This window comes from Anopheles moucheti, chromosome X (genome assembly GCF_943734755.1).
Source record: "Anopheles moucheti chromosome X, idAnoMoucSN_F20_07, whole genome shotgun sequence".
NCBI classification, from domain to species: Eukaryota; Metazoa; Arthropoda; class Insecta; order Diptera; family Culicidae; genus Anopheles; species Anopheles moucheti.
In genome coordinates, this window is record NC_069142.1 from 7,379,566 (window position 1) to 7,396,379 (window position 16,814).

General features: G+C 45.3%; 1 protein-coding gene across 1 annotated transcript in view; it reads right to left on the minus strand.

Moving 5' to 3' along the window:
- Nucleotides 1-16,409, minus strand: part of LOC128307370 (alpha-2 adrenergic receptor) — a 114,052-nt gene extending 97,643 nt beyond the window's left edge. The window contains exon 1 of the mRNA XM_053045173.1: nucleotides 15,643-16,409. Within this exon, the coding sequence (XP_052901133.1) occupies nucleotides 15,643-16,389 (747 nt within the window). The 5' untranslated portion in view covers nucleotides 16,390-16,409. The remainder of the gene's footprint in view (nucleotides 1-15,642) is intronic.
- Between the last annotated feature and the right edge of the window lie 405 nt (nucleotides 16,410-16,814).

Genomic DNA, 16,814 nt, shown 5'->3' on the forward strand with positions numbered 1-16,814 from the left:
CCGAGGGCGCCCCCAAATACGTCTTTTTTTGCATTTCAATGCTTCGTCTAGCGTGTGTTTCGCGCACGGGTAAGGATGTTGTTGTTGGGGTTTTTTTTCTCTCTTCTGTTTTTGGTGTTCCCATCCACCCCGGAAGAGTGCCGACAGTGTGATGCTTTTCTTGTACGTTATTTTTGTTCAGCCTCGGTCCGGTTCCGTGGACCCTGTGGCCCTCAAGCGTGGATGATTTAAAATGCAGCCGAAGCGAAGAAATCGATCGAGAAAATGACGGGCAGCGGAAATTTTTGGGTAATGGGGATGGTGAGGTGGTTTGGATGAAGGGGAAGTGGTGGCGGTAGAATGGCCGAGAGCAATTCTAGCAACGACGCAAAGAAAAAATATAATAAAACAGTCCGACGTTCGTACCGGCGGTGATGAGAAAGTGTCGAAAGTGGCGAAAGAAATATTTACAAAATAAGTGAAGAATAACATGGCTTTGATCGTATCAGCTGTATCGGCCATGGGTGTGTTTTTTCAGGCGGGTGCTACTGTACCTTTGGTTGTATTGTTGTGCTTGCTGTGCTCGGAATGGAAAATCCTGCATCTGTTTAACAATTCTGCAAACAGTTAGATGCTATCGAAAGTTTAAAAAAAAACCCCCTCCGTAGAAATATTTTCATCTTAGTAATAAGAAAGGGCAAAATGTACTGAAAATTGCATAATTTTAGGCGTTTTTTCGTCTATCCAGTATACCTCATTGGTTCTGCCAATAAATGATCAATTCGCTTTTTAGAATATATAACATTCATTAAAAGATGGTTGAACGATTTTTATGTGGCGTGAAATTGATGGTCTATTTGTTTACATTTAAGTTCAAAGAGTGTCTTTTGAGCTTCGGTAAACCTTTTTGTAATATGAAAACTAAATGAATAAATTATTAACACATTTTCTCACAACTGCTGGCAGTACGTATCGGTGAGTTCGTGGAATTATAATTATAGCGCATATTTACGTGCCGTACGCCAACATTCCAGCACGCTCTGCTGCAAGATGGGTATCGAAAATAAAGTACCGAAAATATCCTACGCAATTGTTGGTTTAGGACAAGGTCCAAAATGTCAGCTGTCAGCAAACATCTACACGGTAATTTTATGACCTTTCTGTGGGCATGGATCTGAAATACATGCTCTTCACCTACAGCATCTAAGACCATTCCTTCAACAGCTTATAAACAAGTCGAATATTGCTCAACACGTAAATTAATTAGCAATATTTCTTGACGTTGGACATCGTGGAAGATGTCTTAATTTACATGACGTGCACAAAACACAAGCAAAGTGTATTAATGCCATCGATTTGTCGAAACGTTTGAAACCTGTGTTGCCATTAATTGTGAACATGTCCAGTGCGTATCTTTCATGAGATGGTAAGAATCTCTAACAGTACAGTACGTAGAAGTACTTTCATGGATGACGTCAATATGCAATTGACTAATTCAGAAAACAATGATTAAAGATGAATTACTTTCTTACAAGCTGCTGCTAAAATATCAGAGCAAATTATTAACAGACTTCATCGCCGCATTGAGCACATTATACGTCCGTAGAAATACTTGAGAGACTAGGTACTAGAACTAAGAACGATATAGGTATTAGAGCTAGGGCTGAGGTATTTCTGCAGACATTCGCAAATTATGTTTTTCAATTCAACTTTAACACGAGGAATTAGTTGTTTGATAACCTAAACTACCATCTCAGAATTTTCAACTGGACTTCATCTGAAGTAGCTCAGATATGTTCGAATTACTTCTTTTATACATCCCAGGATTGATTCAGCGCGTAATACGTCAGCAAACATAACTTAAAGTCTCAACTACTCTTAGGTCTCTGAGGTATTTCTAATGTGTTACGATTCTCCTTTAATACGAAGACAATATTTCTTACAAATTGACACTACCATGTCAGAATTTGCAGCTGGAGTTCGTCTAGAGTACCTTCGATTCTATCAGTTTACGTATTTAATTTATCTCAGGATTGTTTCTACTCAATACACGTCAATTATGCGAGGGATTGTTGAAGGCTTTAACACTTCCATCTCGGAATGTTCATCTGAAGTTCATCTGAAGAATATGAGATTGTTTCAGATAAATTCTTTGATTTATTATAGACAAGCTCTGGGGGATAGTTAAACTCCGTATCAAAAATGCCTTGCTCAGTATTGTATCTATGGAAGAGAGTACACCCAGCGCTGGTCTAATAGATTAGCTTTGCGTATTTTGCCATAGTTGTAACTTACAAACTTTGCACTGATATCGTCAACAACTCGTCCTGCTGGCATCTAGAACGATGTCAACATCAGCAATTCATCAATCAATAACACACAATTATTAGGGTTGACTAATCTAACGAACTAGTTAATGGGACATATTGGAAAATAAGATTGTCTTTGTTCTTTGGAACTGCGAGTTGGATGTGAGAAAAACAATTCATAATAATTAAAACGTCATTTGCATGATAACTTTGTGGAAATAAATACCATGCACCAGTCAATAATAACCTTCCCTCCTAACACCATGGCATCCCGTCCAGCTTTACGCCGGTGTTTCTCCGAATCATCAGCAAAGAAATTCCATAACTCTGAATCAGTTGACAAGTACAAATGAAAGACGCCCGTCCCATTGCCTCGACATCAGCAGAAAAGTTCCAAAGAAACGAAGAAGTACAACCAAGCTCCGGGTGCTCCGGGATTCTGCACCGATAACGGAAAGAACGCACAAAAACGCTCACATCTGGTCGGCGAGTTGATTGAGGTGTGCACACGGTATCGACACATTAATGGGCACAAATTGCGATTCGCCAGGCACATGTACAAACAGACCCACACAAACATTAAATCAATCACTACTCAGTGGTTTGGAACAGCATTAGAAGCGACCGTGCCGACCGTGCGACGGCAAATGGGAGCAAACCATTTGGCATGATTTTATCATTATGTTTTCTGCTGCCTGCCTGCTTCCGATGCCGATCCACCCGCCGATCGGTTCCGAATGTGGGAGTAGAAAAAAAAAACACATACACATTTGCATACAATTTTGTGGACTATTTTTCCGCACCTTGTCACTTGTTGAGGGGGAAGAAAATTCGAAGCATCTTAAAGATGTCAGCACGGAACGGTGCCGGTGCGCCAAGATTGATAGCACGGTGGGTCATAAAACTGTGCGTATGCTTCTTTTTGCCATTCGTTACCAAAACGAACATTTCGGTGTGTGTTAAATGTTTTTTTTCCTGCCTCGATATCTCTCCGTCTCTCATTACTTTTCCCCGGATAGATTGATAAACCGGGCAACGATGTCGATGATTGGATTAGCGTATCCGTATGATTTTCTACCTTTTTTTATATTTTTGCTCTGTACTTCAAACCACCAAATGGGGATTTTTGTTGCTTTTATAGTAAATCCCAGCCGAACGGAAAACCACTTTAACTCAATCGCAATCGAATTGCTGCAGATCGGTTCCCGCAACGGTTTCGCCTGCGATGTGTCGATTCTTTCGAGAATGGACGCGTTATTTCGGGAGCTTGAAGTGGTCGTCCATTTTTGTCGTTGCTTTTTCTTGGATGAATTTTCACCGAATGGCATAAGCATAAAGGTAGCAATAGCAGAAAAGTCTCCCGATGTTGAACAGGTATAATCGATCCATTCATAGCACACGTCCACACTGTGGTTCCCCAAAAAAAAAAAAAAAAAATTACCGGGCAACAACGAAACCAAAAAACAAAAATCCCCTCACCCCAAACGGTTGCAAGAAAACTCATCCGGATCTCCGCACATCTGTGCACAGCTGGAATGAAATGTGATAGCGGACAATTCAGCGGACCCGTTGCGAGGTGGCTGGGTGCGGTGAAAGTATCCATCATCGGTCCGGTTTGGTGCGGACAGCACAACACAGACATTCGCCTGCCCGAAGCGATGCTAATTTTAGAACCCCAAAACGCACGGCATACATTACGGGAGCAGCGAGCGCGCCCAGCTCCAGCAGCAGTTGCACGGGTGGGGTTGGGTTTTCCTTTCGCAACTATTTGTTCCACAGGTCGCAACGATATGAGCGACGGTAACAAGGTGGGGGTGGTTTTTTTTTCCCTCCTCACCCCAACTCTCATTTCCCACCTTCCTTCTGCTTGTTTTGGCCCCCTTTTAGTTCTTATAAATGCTCTCCAAAACATGCATGAGTGGTTATGGCGCACGGAAGCTGAAGGATGACGGTTTGCAAAGGGGTTTCTTCTGGCGGTACGATGTTTGTCATCTTTCACACAGCAGCAGCGGTTGCCCTGCATGTCGGTTCGCTGCCGATGCAAATAGATAAACTGTTTATTGTTTACAATAACAGGTTTGCCCATCAGACCACAACATCTTTCTCATGATCGGATCGTTTTCCGACCCGCAGTGGCGCAGTGTGTTTGGCGTGTCGCTTAAAATTCCACAACATATGAGTGCGAGTTAGTGTCAGGCAGTTTATTGCCAAGCGTAATTTATCGTGCGAATAAAGAACCGAAACTAAACGCTCAGCAGTGGTGTGTTTGATGTTGGTTTTTATCTACTCCTATCAACTTAAATCTTACTATTACGAGGCGCAATCTAAATACACGAAACATTAACATAGACATACCGGGAGTGTTTTCAAAATTGCTTTTTTTATATCTCATAAAATCAAGTAAAATAAAAAAAAAATGTTGACATAATGTGAATGGTCCGTTTTCAATTCTAAATTCACTTCCGATTAAGGAGACTTCCCCAAAAAAGCTTCATTATTTCGGACATCTCACTTAGAGTTTATAAATTTTTAAGGACTCATAAAGAGTTGATTCCAATCTAATCTTGAGTGTGGAGATATACAAGTTATTGGTCTATCACAAGATTCTTTGATTTCTCAAAACTCTCTGAATCTCAGAACCTCGAAGAATTTCAGAAAATCTATGAATCTCCAATGGCCTCATAATTCTTCAGAACTTATTATGAATGAATCCATCCTTGATTTCGGTAAAGAGATATTCAGCTCATTAGCCTTTCTTAAGATTGTCTGATATCACGATTCTCGAGATAAAATCTTATACAAGAATATACAAGACTTTTCTATGAATCTCCAGGAATTTCTATGAATCTCCAACAACGTCATAATTGTTCAGAGCCCATAATGAATGAATCCAATCTAATCTCCTTTTAATAGATATTCATCTCAATAGTTTATCTCTAGATGACATTTCAATATATAACGATTATTCAAGATTATCTAATATCAAATACCTTAATATACCTAAATATTCAAAAGTCACGGAAGATCCTCGAATCCCCAAAGAATCACTCAAATCAAAGAATTCATGAACTTACAGAGTTTTTTTATTAATTAGATATCCTCAGCTTCACGAGTCTTTCTGATTTACAGTTTGTAAGCAAGAGCTTTAAATATTACGACATCATCACGCTATAGAATCAGAGATTTGAGAAATTTGAACAAACGATCTATTCAGTATGAATGCCTACCACATTGAACCAAATACTAAACGATGTGCAAAGAATCGGTAACAGCATTTTGCCATGAAACTTTCGCTGAAACCTGTGGCCAGCTTTAGACATGATTTATCATCTCAAGGAACAACCTTCAAGAAACCGAAGATCACATTGCATTGATATATCTTCATGTACGTTAATGTTTGCAATTTCTTCCCGTTTTCACCTAAGATAATTCCAACACCTTGGAGTCCATATTTTTATCTCAATTTTCCACCTGAAAGAAATTCGATGCAAGCGGTGTCAGGAAATAGATGTTCCAAATTCCTTCAGCTGAGTGCCACCATCACCAATAGTCATGAAATGTGTGGTTTATACATGTCTCGTTATTGCAAAACCCAACAAGTGGCAAAATTTATGCAGTGTGTGAACCAAATGTTTGCCATTTGAATATATTTTCGTGGCCATGGTGTGGCCATGGCACGGGTCCATTTTTCACCATTCACCCAGTTATCTACGATGTAATTAATCTGACAATAAAGACTAAATTATGCTTTCCACACCATCGTGATTGTTCGTGATTAGTCCGGCACCGATCGAATGAAAATAAATTACCACCAGCCGTGGTACCGATCCACTCATCTCGTGCCCGATGCGTGTTTGTATTGGAAAATTAATTCACACCATTCGGAGTGCTTGAAATCGCTCCTCACAGCGGGCCGTTGCAAGCAAATAGGGGATGGAAAAAATAGTTTCCAATACACGGTGAGATTTTTCCGAGTTCCGAGCTAAAAGGTGTGAAAACGAAACCCCACCTTCACCGGGCACGTGCGGTACGGTGGGATAGCCGTGCATCCCGCCGGTTTTACTCCAAACATCTGCCCACCATTTGCGTACACGGTGAGTACTTAAATCGATCCAGAACCGTGCTTCCCTGCACTCACTGCAACCCGGCAAACCACCGCAACAATCGAATTCCTTTCGGGCAGCGGAGTACGCTGAAGAATGGTTGCCGTTTTTCATCGTATTTTCAGTGTCGGCCATTTTTTCACTGCTTGTAATGAGACATCAAGGGCTCGGTGGGCCAACGCTAATCCATCGGTACGGCCCGGTGCCGATCCGTGCCGAAAGTGTCCGAAGCGGGGCGATAATTGCTGTCAAGTAAAATTCGCTTCACATTCCGACAGGCAGCTTCGGTAACTACTCTTTTACCGATTTCGAACCGAGGCATCACATTCCAAGGCTGCGGCGGGTAATGTAAAACAACGGCGGGATGAATCGTTTTCCATCGCTTTTGATTCTTTTTCTCTTTTTTTTTGTCCTCCCCCCCATCACCAAACCACGCGCTCGGTGAAAAGTTTTACATCCACTCTAGAAAATGAACGGATTGTGCTCGACACTTGCACTACACCTGCCCACCCAGGTTAGTGGCGGCTTCTGCCATTTTTTGCCACCATTTTCCAACCGTACGCTGCTCCGCCCATCCCAGCAGTAAATCCTAATTACCGTGCCATTTAAAGCGCAGTGAAAATTGAATTTAATCACCTGAGCATTTAAAACCACTCGATCATGCAGTTTCCCGATGACGCTTTTCCTGCATCCCGTTCCGGCTGCCATCTTTTTTCAACCCCTCGCGAAATGGATTAGGATGCAGCACGGCAAAACCCGCTACCAAACGAGGCGAGGGAGGCGAGAATTTTCCACTAATCTGATGGCTAGATGGCAGGGAACTCGTGAGAGGGTGGCAAAAAAACGCTTCGCCCGGAAACGCGAGATAGGGGATGGAAAAGTCTTTACCGCGCACTAAACCTTTCTGTGTGTGTGTTTTCTTACGTACCGTACGCCGTGCACGTGTAAGGGCAATAAATTTTTATTAGAAAATTATGCATCACCAGGTGGCTGGGGTGGTTCGCAATAAGGGTTCGCTGCAACGCGATCTTCCCTTCGCCGGCCATGGGCATAGAACACGAACGCGATGATGTGTTCGGCCGTGTACGTGAGTTTATTTTCGCTACGTTCGAACAAACAATATCTCGGCGCTAGATGTTTTCCCAGCGAGAATACAAAACGATCGTCCAATGTGCGTGTGCGCGTGTGTGTGTGTGTCTGTGTGTATACAGTTTTGAGGATCTAATTCTTTTTTTTCCGGCGGGTGTTCTAGCCGTTTTTATCTACACAGCTTCGCGCACGCACCAGATTTGCCGATTCTCACTCGACGAGTTACTAAAATTCTGGGAAGTGGATGACGTGGCGAATAAGAGTCGGATGTGACCACCGCACGGTGGGAAAGCTCAGTACAAAAAAGTTTGATATTTTGCTGCAATTGGGAAACAAAATTGCTATTTTCTGATGTATCTTTCAAAAGCTCAACCCAGTAAAAAGAATACAAGTAAAGATTCTTTATAAACACCAACTACATAATCTATTCTCTTCTGTCCAAAAAAGGCAGCACCCTGTATACACTGTTCGAGGGTTCTCAAAACATTTGAGAAAGGTGATTAGCAAGATCAGATGAGTCTTCAGGTTTCTTAATAACTCAAGACGGACGAAAGAACAAGGTCGTCTAATTGTCAGAATTATGTCCGAACTCCTCCAAGGAATTATGTCCGATGTCAGAACTCCTCCAAGGAATTCTCACGTTCAAGAAAGTTTACGCATTTAGGTTCTAATCGCAGGTCAAATGGTAAACAAACTGGGTAAACTATTTTAAGATTACGAGTACGAAGATATTCAACAACTTCATAATGTAATCTTGTCTAAGAAGGACTAGTGACTAGACCCTGATATAGTTTCGAAAAACATTGAAGAATAATGAATAACTGTCGAGAATAACAATAAAAGACGACAAAAAGGAGTTCAACGTTAATCAACGGCTTCTACATGAGGACTGTTAGCCACAGTACAAGTAGTTCCCGAGATACACTATCATAATGTACTTCAGAGCACCATAGAAAACCTCGAATCTCCGCGTATGTAGAATCGGGATGCAACATCACCTGAACTTTTAAGCTATAAACTTCTTTGTTCTTAATGCATTCTTCATTTCAAACGAATCTTCAAATTAATCTTAGGAAACAATGTGAATAAATATCAAAGCAATACACTTATTCCTACTTGAAATTCTTCGAAGATCTTCAATAGATTTGTGCAACAATTTGGTTAAAAATTTTGCAGTAGCTCCATAATTCTTCACTTCTTTGAGGAGTGTTTGATATTTATTTGGTAAATAGTTTGTAACTTACTGTACAACATCAAGAGTTCGATTTTTCTCGAGATGTCCAAACTCGTTCCCAGCGTGCACTTGTACTAGAGCCTAGACAAGGTCTCATAATAGTCCAGAGTGTGTTCCTTACACTGGCAAAGACACTATCGCAACAGCCGTTTGCTACGTACGGACGGCAATGCATACACCGTACGACCGCTTGCTTGCTTGCGTTCACACTTCGGCAACCGGCTACCAACCAAGCTGGTCTGCCATCCAATATTATCCCAAGGTTCGCCGGACTACTTCCGGGCGGTGTTGCTTGATCTGCGGTGGGCTAAAGCTGTGCCCGGTCGGCTCCCCGACTCTGCAGCCAAGCATTACGTATGCGCCCCGCATCGCTGGCTGATGACGGAATTTGCTGCCACGAATCGATCGAATCCTTCCATCGCTTCGTGCAGATAGAAGTTAGCTCGGCAGAACTTTGCTTCCTCTTTTTTTTTGGCTGTTATTCACCGTTGTTGCTGTTGCTTCCATTGCTTTAGCCCCAAGCGCTTTTTGATGTTTTGAGTTGAGTGATGACGGTAAGGTAAGATGGTGATGGTAGTGGAATGGAACTGGGAGAGGGGGTGGGGGGAGGCAGGTTAACCGCGGACCACGAGCGGCAATAGCACAACCTGCTTTTAAACTTGCGGAATCCGGATCATTCGGCAGAAAGGCAGAACTGAACGAGTGAGAGAGAAAAGGAGAGAGAAGGAGAGAGAAAGAGCAAAAAAAAAGCCCAAAGTATGGAATTGAGAATTTATTGATTTTACACTCCCCGTTGCCGATCTTGAAGCGCTAAAGGTTAAGAGTGAGTACCCGTCGGAAGAACCGGGCGGGTTGTCGGCCGCAAGGTACAATGGTGGATTGCAAAACGGAGATTGACGCGGTCGATTGGTGCGGTGTCCGGTGTGCGGTAAAAGGATGTTTTAGGACCGCTTAAAGGCAAAACGCTCCTCGTGGGTTTGGTCCAGCAAACTACGGACGAACTAATAGCGTTGTGGGAGGGAACGGAAAATACGGAAAATCTTCCCCCCCAATCAACCTTTTTTTTTTGCGTGTGCTCTGTGTGTAGTAGGATTTCTTTCCTGTCTAAACCTTGGTATCATCCAACAGTACGCGGCTAAATATGGCTTTAAAGTTGCTTAAAAGTAACCCACGCCCGTACGCCCGTATGTAAGCAAGGGATGCATTCCCCGGGATTTGTCGTTAAGTGCAAAAGCAGGTGACGTCAAGTACCATCCATTCGTTCACCTGCTTTGTTTTGTGTGTTCCTTTCACACTTACCGGGCGCCTCCATTACGGGGGGTTTTAGGCGCAGGTGTTGGCCGGTTTGATTGTTCACCCAGTCGCCCATAATGGGCGCACACACACACACACACACACGGTAGACGGGCGTCACCCATTGCCCAGGCAGAAACGACCGTCGCCAGCAAGCCGCCAGCTAAATTGGATCCTTCCAGAGGTCGGTGTTTATTGGCTCAAGGTTTTGGAGTATTTACGCGTGCAGCAAAGGGCCACTCACACGGCTTCAAAGCCGTAGCAGGGATGCGAAAAACCCTTCCCTACCCCGTTGATTGTTTTTTGGTCGAGAGGCGTAACCCTGCATGACAAGGCGGCATGTGACATTATTGCAAGGAAGATATTAAGTGTGCCGTTGCCTTGCTTGCTGGAGAGCTGTGCAAAAATGTCTGCCTAGTCTGACGTGCTCCCAGACACCGGCAGGGCTCTCAGCACCTTAAGATCGTCAGCGCACACGTACGAAGCCAGGTCCGAACAAACGACTCCTGCAAGCGACCTGCCGTATAATAGGCAGAGTAATGTACTTTTACTACCACCCCTTTTCCACCCCTCTTTTTTCAGCCCCCATCAGCTTGGGGGGCCAATTTTACCAACGTCCAGCACAGCAGTGACGGCTTCCAGCATTTCCCTGTGATCTTGCCGTACTTCAACTGCAACCATTATGATGCACAAGATTACCCCGCTGACGGTCCAGATAGAGCGCAGGCTAACAAACTTCCACAGTGAAATAAACCATGTTGTTCCAAAAAAAAAATAACATAACTTCAGGCGCAATGAGACATTTCGCTACATGCAGTTGCTTATTTCTCCAAAAGTTTCATTCAAGCGTGGTAAGTTATGTTGTGCACAGTCCATAAAAATACTTTAAGGTTTTGGCTAGATTGCTTTAATCAAGACACTTTTTTGCGAAATTCCCAAAACTAACCCCCTTAAAGTTATGCACTGCGCACGACAATGGTTGCTTGTTAAGAGTTCTAGCAACACCGGTGGGTCACGTAATTAGGGGTAAGTCTGCAGTTACGTGCACAGTTCTACTCCCCGAGTGGGTTTTACAGGAGAAGAGCTTAGACAATTGAAAACCCCCTTTACACATACTTGCATTTTGCTGCATCAAACCCTGCCGCACGCTGTGTCTATTGGATCAGGTAATTTTCATCACTCAAATCACAATAGTTTTCACATAGCTCCCCCCCCCCCCTTTTTATTACACACATAAAACACACGCATGAAGGTAAAATCTTGACTTAGATCTCTCTGGGGGTCTGCTGGCCTAGCATTTATCGTTAGCTTCTTTACCGGCCAAGCAGAAAGTTAGTATTTCAATTTATACATGTGTTTGTGTGTGTTTTGTCGTGCGTTCCTTTTTTATAACAGAGCGCCGCACGCTTTTGTTTTCGACTTGACGTGACGTCCTTCACAAGCCTTTTCTTGTAGTTCTTTAGCTAAGGGTTGTCTTATCCCCCACCCTCCCTCCCTCTCTCCTCCCTCATCTGTCGAGTCATAAGAAGAAATAGACTGAGTGAACAAAGAAAAAAAAAAACGAGAAACTCATCGTTTCGCATAAATATTCATCTTTTACAGCATTAATAAAATCAAAACAAGGAAAATGCAAATGCGTTTCTGTGTATGCGTTCGTATAGATATGTGTGTGTGTGTATCCGACTTCTCGTTCGCTTATTTTCTTCATTCCACTTAAACGCCTTTCCGGCTGTGTGTGTGTGTGTGTTGGCAAAAGCCTTTACTTTGCACAGCTCTGTGCGCACAGGCCAAGATATATCCCGTGCACAACCGAAACAATACAACAGAAGGAAAAGCGGCGAAAAACACATTACGGGCGAATGCTTTTGCAAGCGTCTGTTTGAAAATGTGACTTTTTTATGAACTGACGCTTGACACTTTTTTTTTCGCACCTCCTTCGATGCACCCCCCCCCCCCTCTCCCCCTCCAAAGAAAAGTGCGATTTTCCACGCGGATAGCGATTGAGCGTGGCGTTCTATTTTCCGACGGCAGTTAACCAAGCTTTAAGTTCCCCGGTTTGGGCCATCGCGCACAGGAAATGGATGGATTGAAGTTTCCTATTTTTCTTTCATTTTCTACACTCTCCCTCTCTCTCTGTTTTACCCCCTTTTCCTTCATCTTAGAACATTACCGGACTTAACATTATCCCGACGAGTGGTAGACAAACATGAACCGATTGCAAAGCGGACGCCTGGTCTTTCACTGTGTGCACCGGGAAAAAAAAGGAAACTGCAAGCCGTACATTGCGTACCGGGGCACTGTTCCGGTATGGACTTCCCGGGTATGCTACCGAACGACCTTTCACGGCTGTGGAAGGGAGCTATCATTTTCTGTGCGTTTTTTTTTTTGGTTTTGTTTTGCCTATTGTCTTCGTTCTGTGCTTGGTGCGCATTGGACGGTCGTTGTTCCTGCCATGCGGACCGTCATGTGCTAACGGTGCATGCAAACATTGGATATGACAGTCGAAATTGAATTAAATTGACGTGAGCAAATAATATCGTAGCACACCGAACCAATCCATTCCGGTGGCCTTGTTTTCTTTCTGCCGGAGTCATTCCTCCCCCTCTACCAGGCCCGAATATTTAGGAATTCTAGGTAGCGAAGACTCCACATCTCCCCTCGCACTACACCACGCATCACCCATAGTCAAACTGATCAGTTTACACAATCCTTTCCATCAATAGCTGCATATGATTATCTGCCTGTTTACTTTTCTCTTTATGATGCTCAGGTTCACTTCAAGGATTTGTGGCTGCCGTTCGGCAGTACTTGGTTAAACTCATCTCTGCGCCAACCCAGCAGGAAGCTCGAATCAGGCAGGATGCGATTCGTAGAAATATATCACCAGAGCAGAATGGGTGCCACCTGCTGTTGTTGATCTACCGCACGGCTGCCGTCAAGTCAACCCCCGAACTGGTGAAAGTGGCGCACCTACTTTAAAGGTATTCTTCGAAACCGGAAGTAGTACCGCGACCATATTTTCCGGAGCTGGGAGGTTATAATCTTACTCACACTTTCCTTTTTTTTTCCACACCCCCCCTCCCCCCTCCTCACTGAAACTCACACAAACACACATTCATAAGCGAGGATTTTCCCGCCGGAGGCCAAGCCGGGCATCAGCAAGGCTTAGCTGGGGATGACAACAATGGACGACCCGAAAACTTACCCCCCTCTGTTGCGTGAGGGCGATGGGATGGGGGTGTGTGAAGGTGAGGAGGGGCTTTGGTGGCTTAAGGATGTGGAAGGCACACACACACACACACGCAAAAAACACCCGATGCCGTGCAGTGCGTGTAGGATCAGGGTGAGGATTTGTGTGGGTACCAACGACTGGAGCCGAACACGAACTGTTTTGGGGGGCCGCCGCTTTTTGGCGTATTTTTCGCGCACGAACCGATGGAGGGCTGGAGAGGGTGGATGACTAATATCACCAGATTAGGACATTGTGCCGAGTTCGAGTGTGGTATTCGCATGTGCGGATGTATATGCTTGAATGTGGTTTATTGTTTCAGCGACCAGGGCGTGGGGGGGGGGGGGGGGATGGGGTAGAAAACAAAAACCCGCCCGGCTCATCATTTCAACACCACTCGTAAAACCATGATGCAAAAAACCGGGAGGTGAGAAAGAACGCACGAAGTAAAAGTGGGCTCGTGGATGCGCGTGTGTGTGTGGTTTTGTTTTTCTTACTGGCAAAACTCTTGCACCTCCCCCCCCCTCCCCCCGTAGAACTGCTTCGAAGCGTCCCGGGTACGCTTGACACACGCGTCAGTATTCGCGCGCGTGGTATTGAATTTCCGAGCTGGAGGATAAATTTACCTTTGCCGCACATTATGTGTGCGGCCTCCGACAGCAAAACAACTAGGGCAAAAGGCCGATGGAAGCCGTTTCCATTTCCCAGCGAATGATTTCTCAACAATCAAACCATGCCGCCGGATATTAGCTTCCACGGTGGGCTCGCCCGCTAACCACTCTCCGGAGACTCCCCCTCGAACGGTGGCAAACTCTGAACGTGCAGGGCGATGAACAAAAAAAAAAAAAGGCACGAGAGGCAGAAACACATCAGAAATGAAAAACTGGGCTGGGAATTGTGGTGCAAAAGGAGCACTCGAATAACCATAGGGTGAAATTGACGGCAAGACTTCAGCAGACACCTTCGCAACCCGCAGCGGGGATGGAAGTCTTCAGTCAGGTGTGAGATATACGCATCAGCAGGATATCACGGTGTGCTACGGGTACGTGTTGGTTTGCTCTCCCAGACACAGCTTCCCGTGTTTGCTTGTTTGCTCAACACTATGCGCGCACACGTGTGTGGGTGTGTGTGTGTGTGTGTATCTATGTGTTACGCTTTCAATATTCGATCGCTTCGTGCGCCTTCAACATTCACAGTGCGAACCACCAAAATCAACCTTCTCGCCAAAACCCTCAATTCAAGTCACAGCCGACGAACCACATCGAACAGCGTCGAAATTTACACCCCCACCACGCCGGGGTTTATACCCCCAAACACGGCTCAGTGCCGGATGGGTTGATTCTCGATTTCCACGTTAACTTCTCCTTCCCCCCAACTCCTCCAATGTTCCCATTTCCCACCAATCCCCCCCCCTGCCCCTCTCCCCCATCCCCCATAACCCATTCCATTAGAAGCGTGTGGCGGATACAGACGATTGTACGTATCAACAACAGTTGGGGCCGTACGTCGTTTGGAGGTGTTAAAGATTACTCACACGCTGAGTCGAGCCTGGGTGGTACAAGACTTTTTTTTTCTTTATTGACTCGAATCGGCTCCGCTGGACGGGGCAATTTTGGGAAGGTTAGGAAAAATTATCTCTTATGAGGTCTGGCTCATTCTACGCTAATCGGGACGGGGATCACTTTATTGGCTTGCTGCCGCTTCAGAAGTCCTCAATGGGAGGGCAGAACAAATGAATAGGAGAACGGATGGAATAAAGATTACTGTTACGTGAAGGTCTCAGAAGAATTCGATATTGCTGTCCGTGAAGATCTTCGAAGAAGTTGGACTCTTATGCCAGTACAATCAAGTATTTTCGAGAGCGTCAGAACTCTGTCAAAAACCCAACAATTCCCAAGGCATTCTTCAACTTAGCTCTTGACAGAAACATTCGAGACCCGAGGATGGACATCTTCCTTAGGCTGACCCAGGCAGGAGAAAACCACTGGATGGAGATCAACGAACCAAAACTCAAAAAGTCGTTGTTGCCACAAATCGATGTACAAAGAATTCCAAAATGCCATTTAAAATAGGACAAAAGTTGCGGTTCTGAGTCCGCTATCAAGAATGTCTAAAGTCTGAGGTAACTTCTTAGTTTTAAGTCTTTTTAGGGAATCCACTTGCTTGAAGGAGACATCTGAAGCCCATACTGACAAGGAGCAATAGTGTTGATGGATTCAGATAGAAGGCCGACATTCCAGAGTAGCAGCTATTCAGAAGAGTCTTGCCGCAGATCAAGACTACGAGCGCCAGATAAGTGACTCAATATCTATAGTTTAGGTAGGTACCTTGGTTGGATAATGCCGTCTTGAAAATGACTCCGTCATGATAGCTAAACATCTACTGCTGCTCATATTTCGCACCTACCTGACATTGGGGCAGCTCCACATGGCCCTCGGGCCGTTGCGCTTTCCATCCGAGCAGTGGCGGTATGCAGACGAGCGCGGACATGATCCAGACGGCGGCAATCATGAAGGCGGCCCGGGCCGGCGTACGCGACTTGAGGTACTCGATCGCCTTCGTGATGCTCCAGTAGCGGTCGAGCGAGATCAGGCACAGGTTCATGATGGACGAGGTGCACAGCAGCACATCCATCGCCGAATGCACATCGCACCACCAGTTCCCAAAGATCCAGTACCCCATCAGTTCGTTCGCGAGCGAGAACGGCATAATGACCAGGCCGAGAAAAAAGTCCGCGACCGCCAGGGACGCGATAAACCAGTTCTGGATGTTCTTGAGCGTCTTCTCCGTCGCGATCGCAATGATGACGAGCATGTTGCCGACGACGATGACTATCATAAGTATTGTCACGATAATTGATGCGATGATGATGTGCGGTAGCGTGTACCCGCTCGGGTACGCACCGTGCAGGATGGTAAGGTTTTCGCCCGGTCCGACACCGGTTCCGCCGGTGCCGGCGGATGCGGCTGCTGCTGCCGCTGCCGCCGCTAGTGAGTCGTTAAACATGGCGGTACCACCGACGCCGGCACCGCCCGCACCACCGTACGTTCCGTTCGCTCCCACGATCGCGAGGAAGTCCTCCTGCGTGATGTTGCCTGGCGACGAGACGAAATCCATATCGCTACGACGCCCACCGCCGCGTTCCTCGCGCATCCACACCGCAACACCCTACGTACTAGACCCGGTAGCGTTTCGTTACCTACTGTTCCTGCTCCTACTGAGCGGCGGAATCGAAACGCACGCACTGCTTCGCGAATATCTCTAGCACGTGCCGGTGCATGATGGAACCCATCAGCGAGTTCTAGCTACCCGTCTCGAAGTCGAGCAGTTGACGTATAGGAGTTGCTGAATACTAAACCGATCACTAAACACTACTAGCTGAAGCGATGCGGGAACGCCGATCACCGTATTTCTCGACACACGTTTACACTACACTACAAACACACGCTCACGCACGAAAGGACGACGTATATATTCGAACCGAACCGACACACTATTGTGACGCGGTGATACGCACTGCTTATCAATAGGATACACACTCACACGAACATACAGGCACACGCACACTGTCGTGTTTT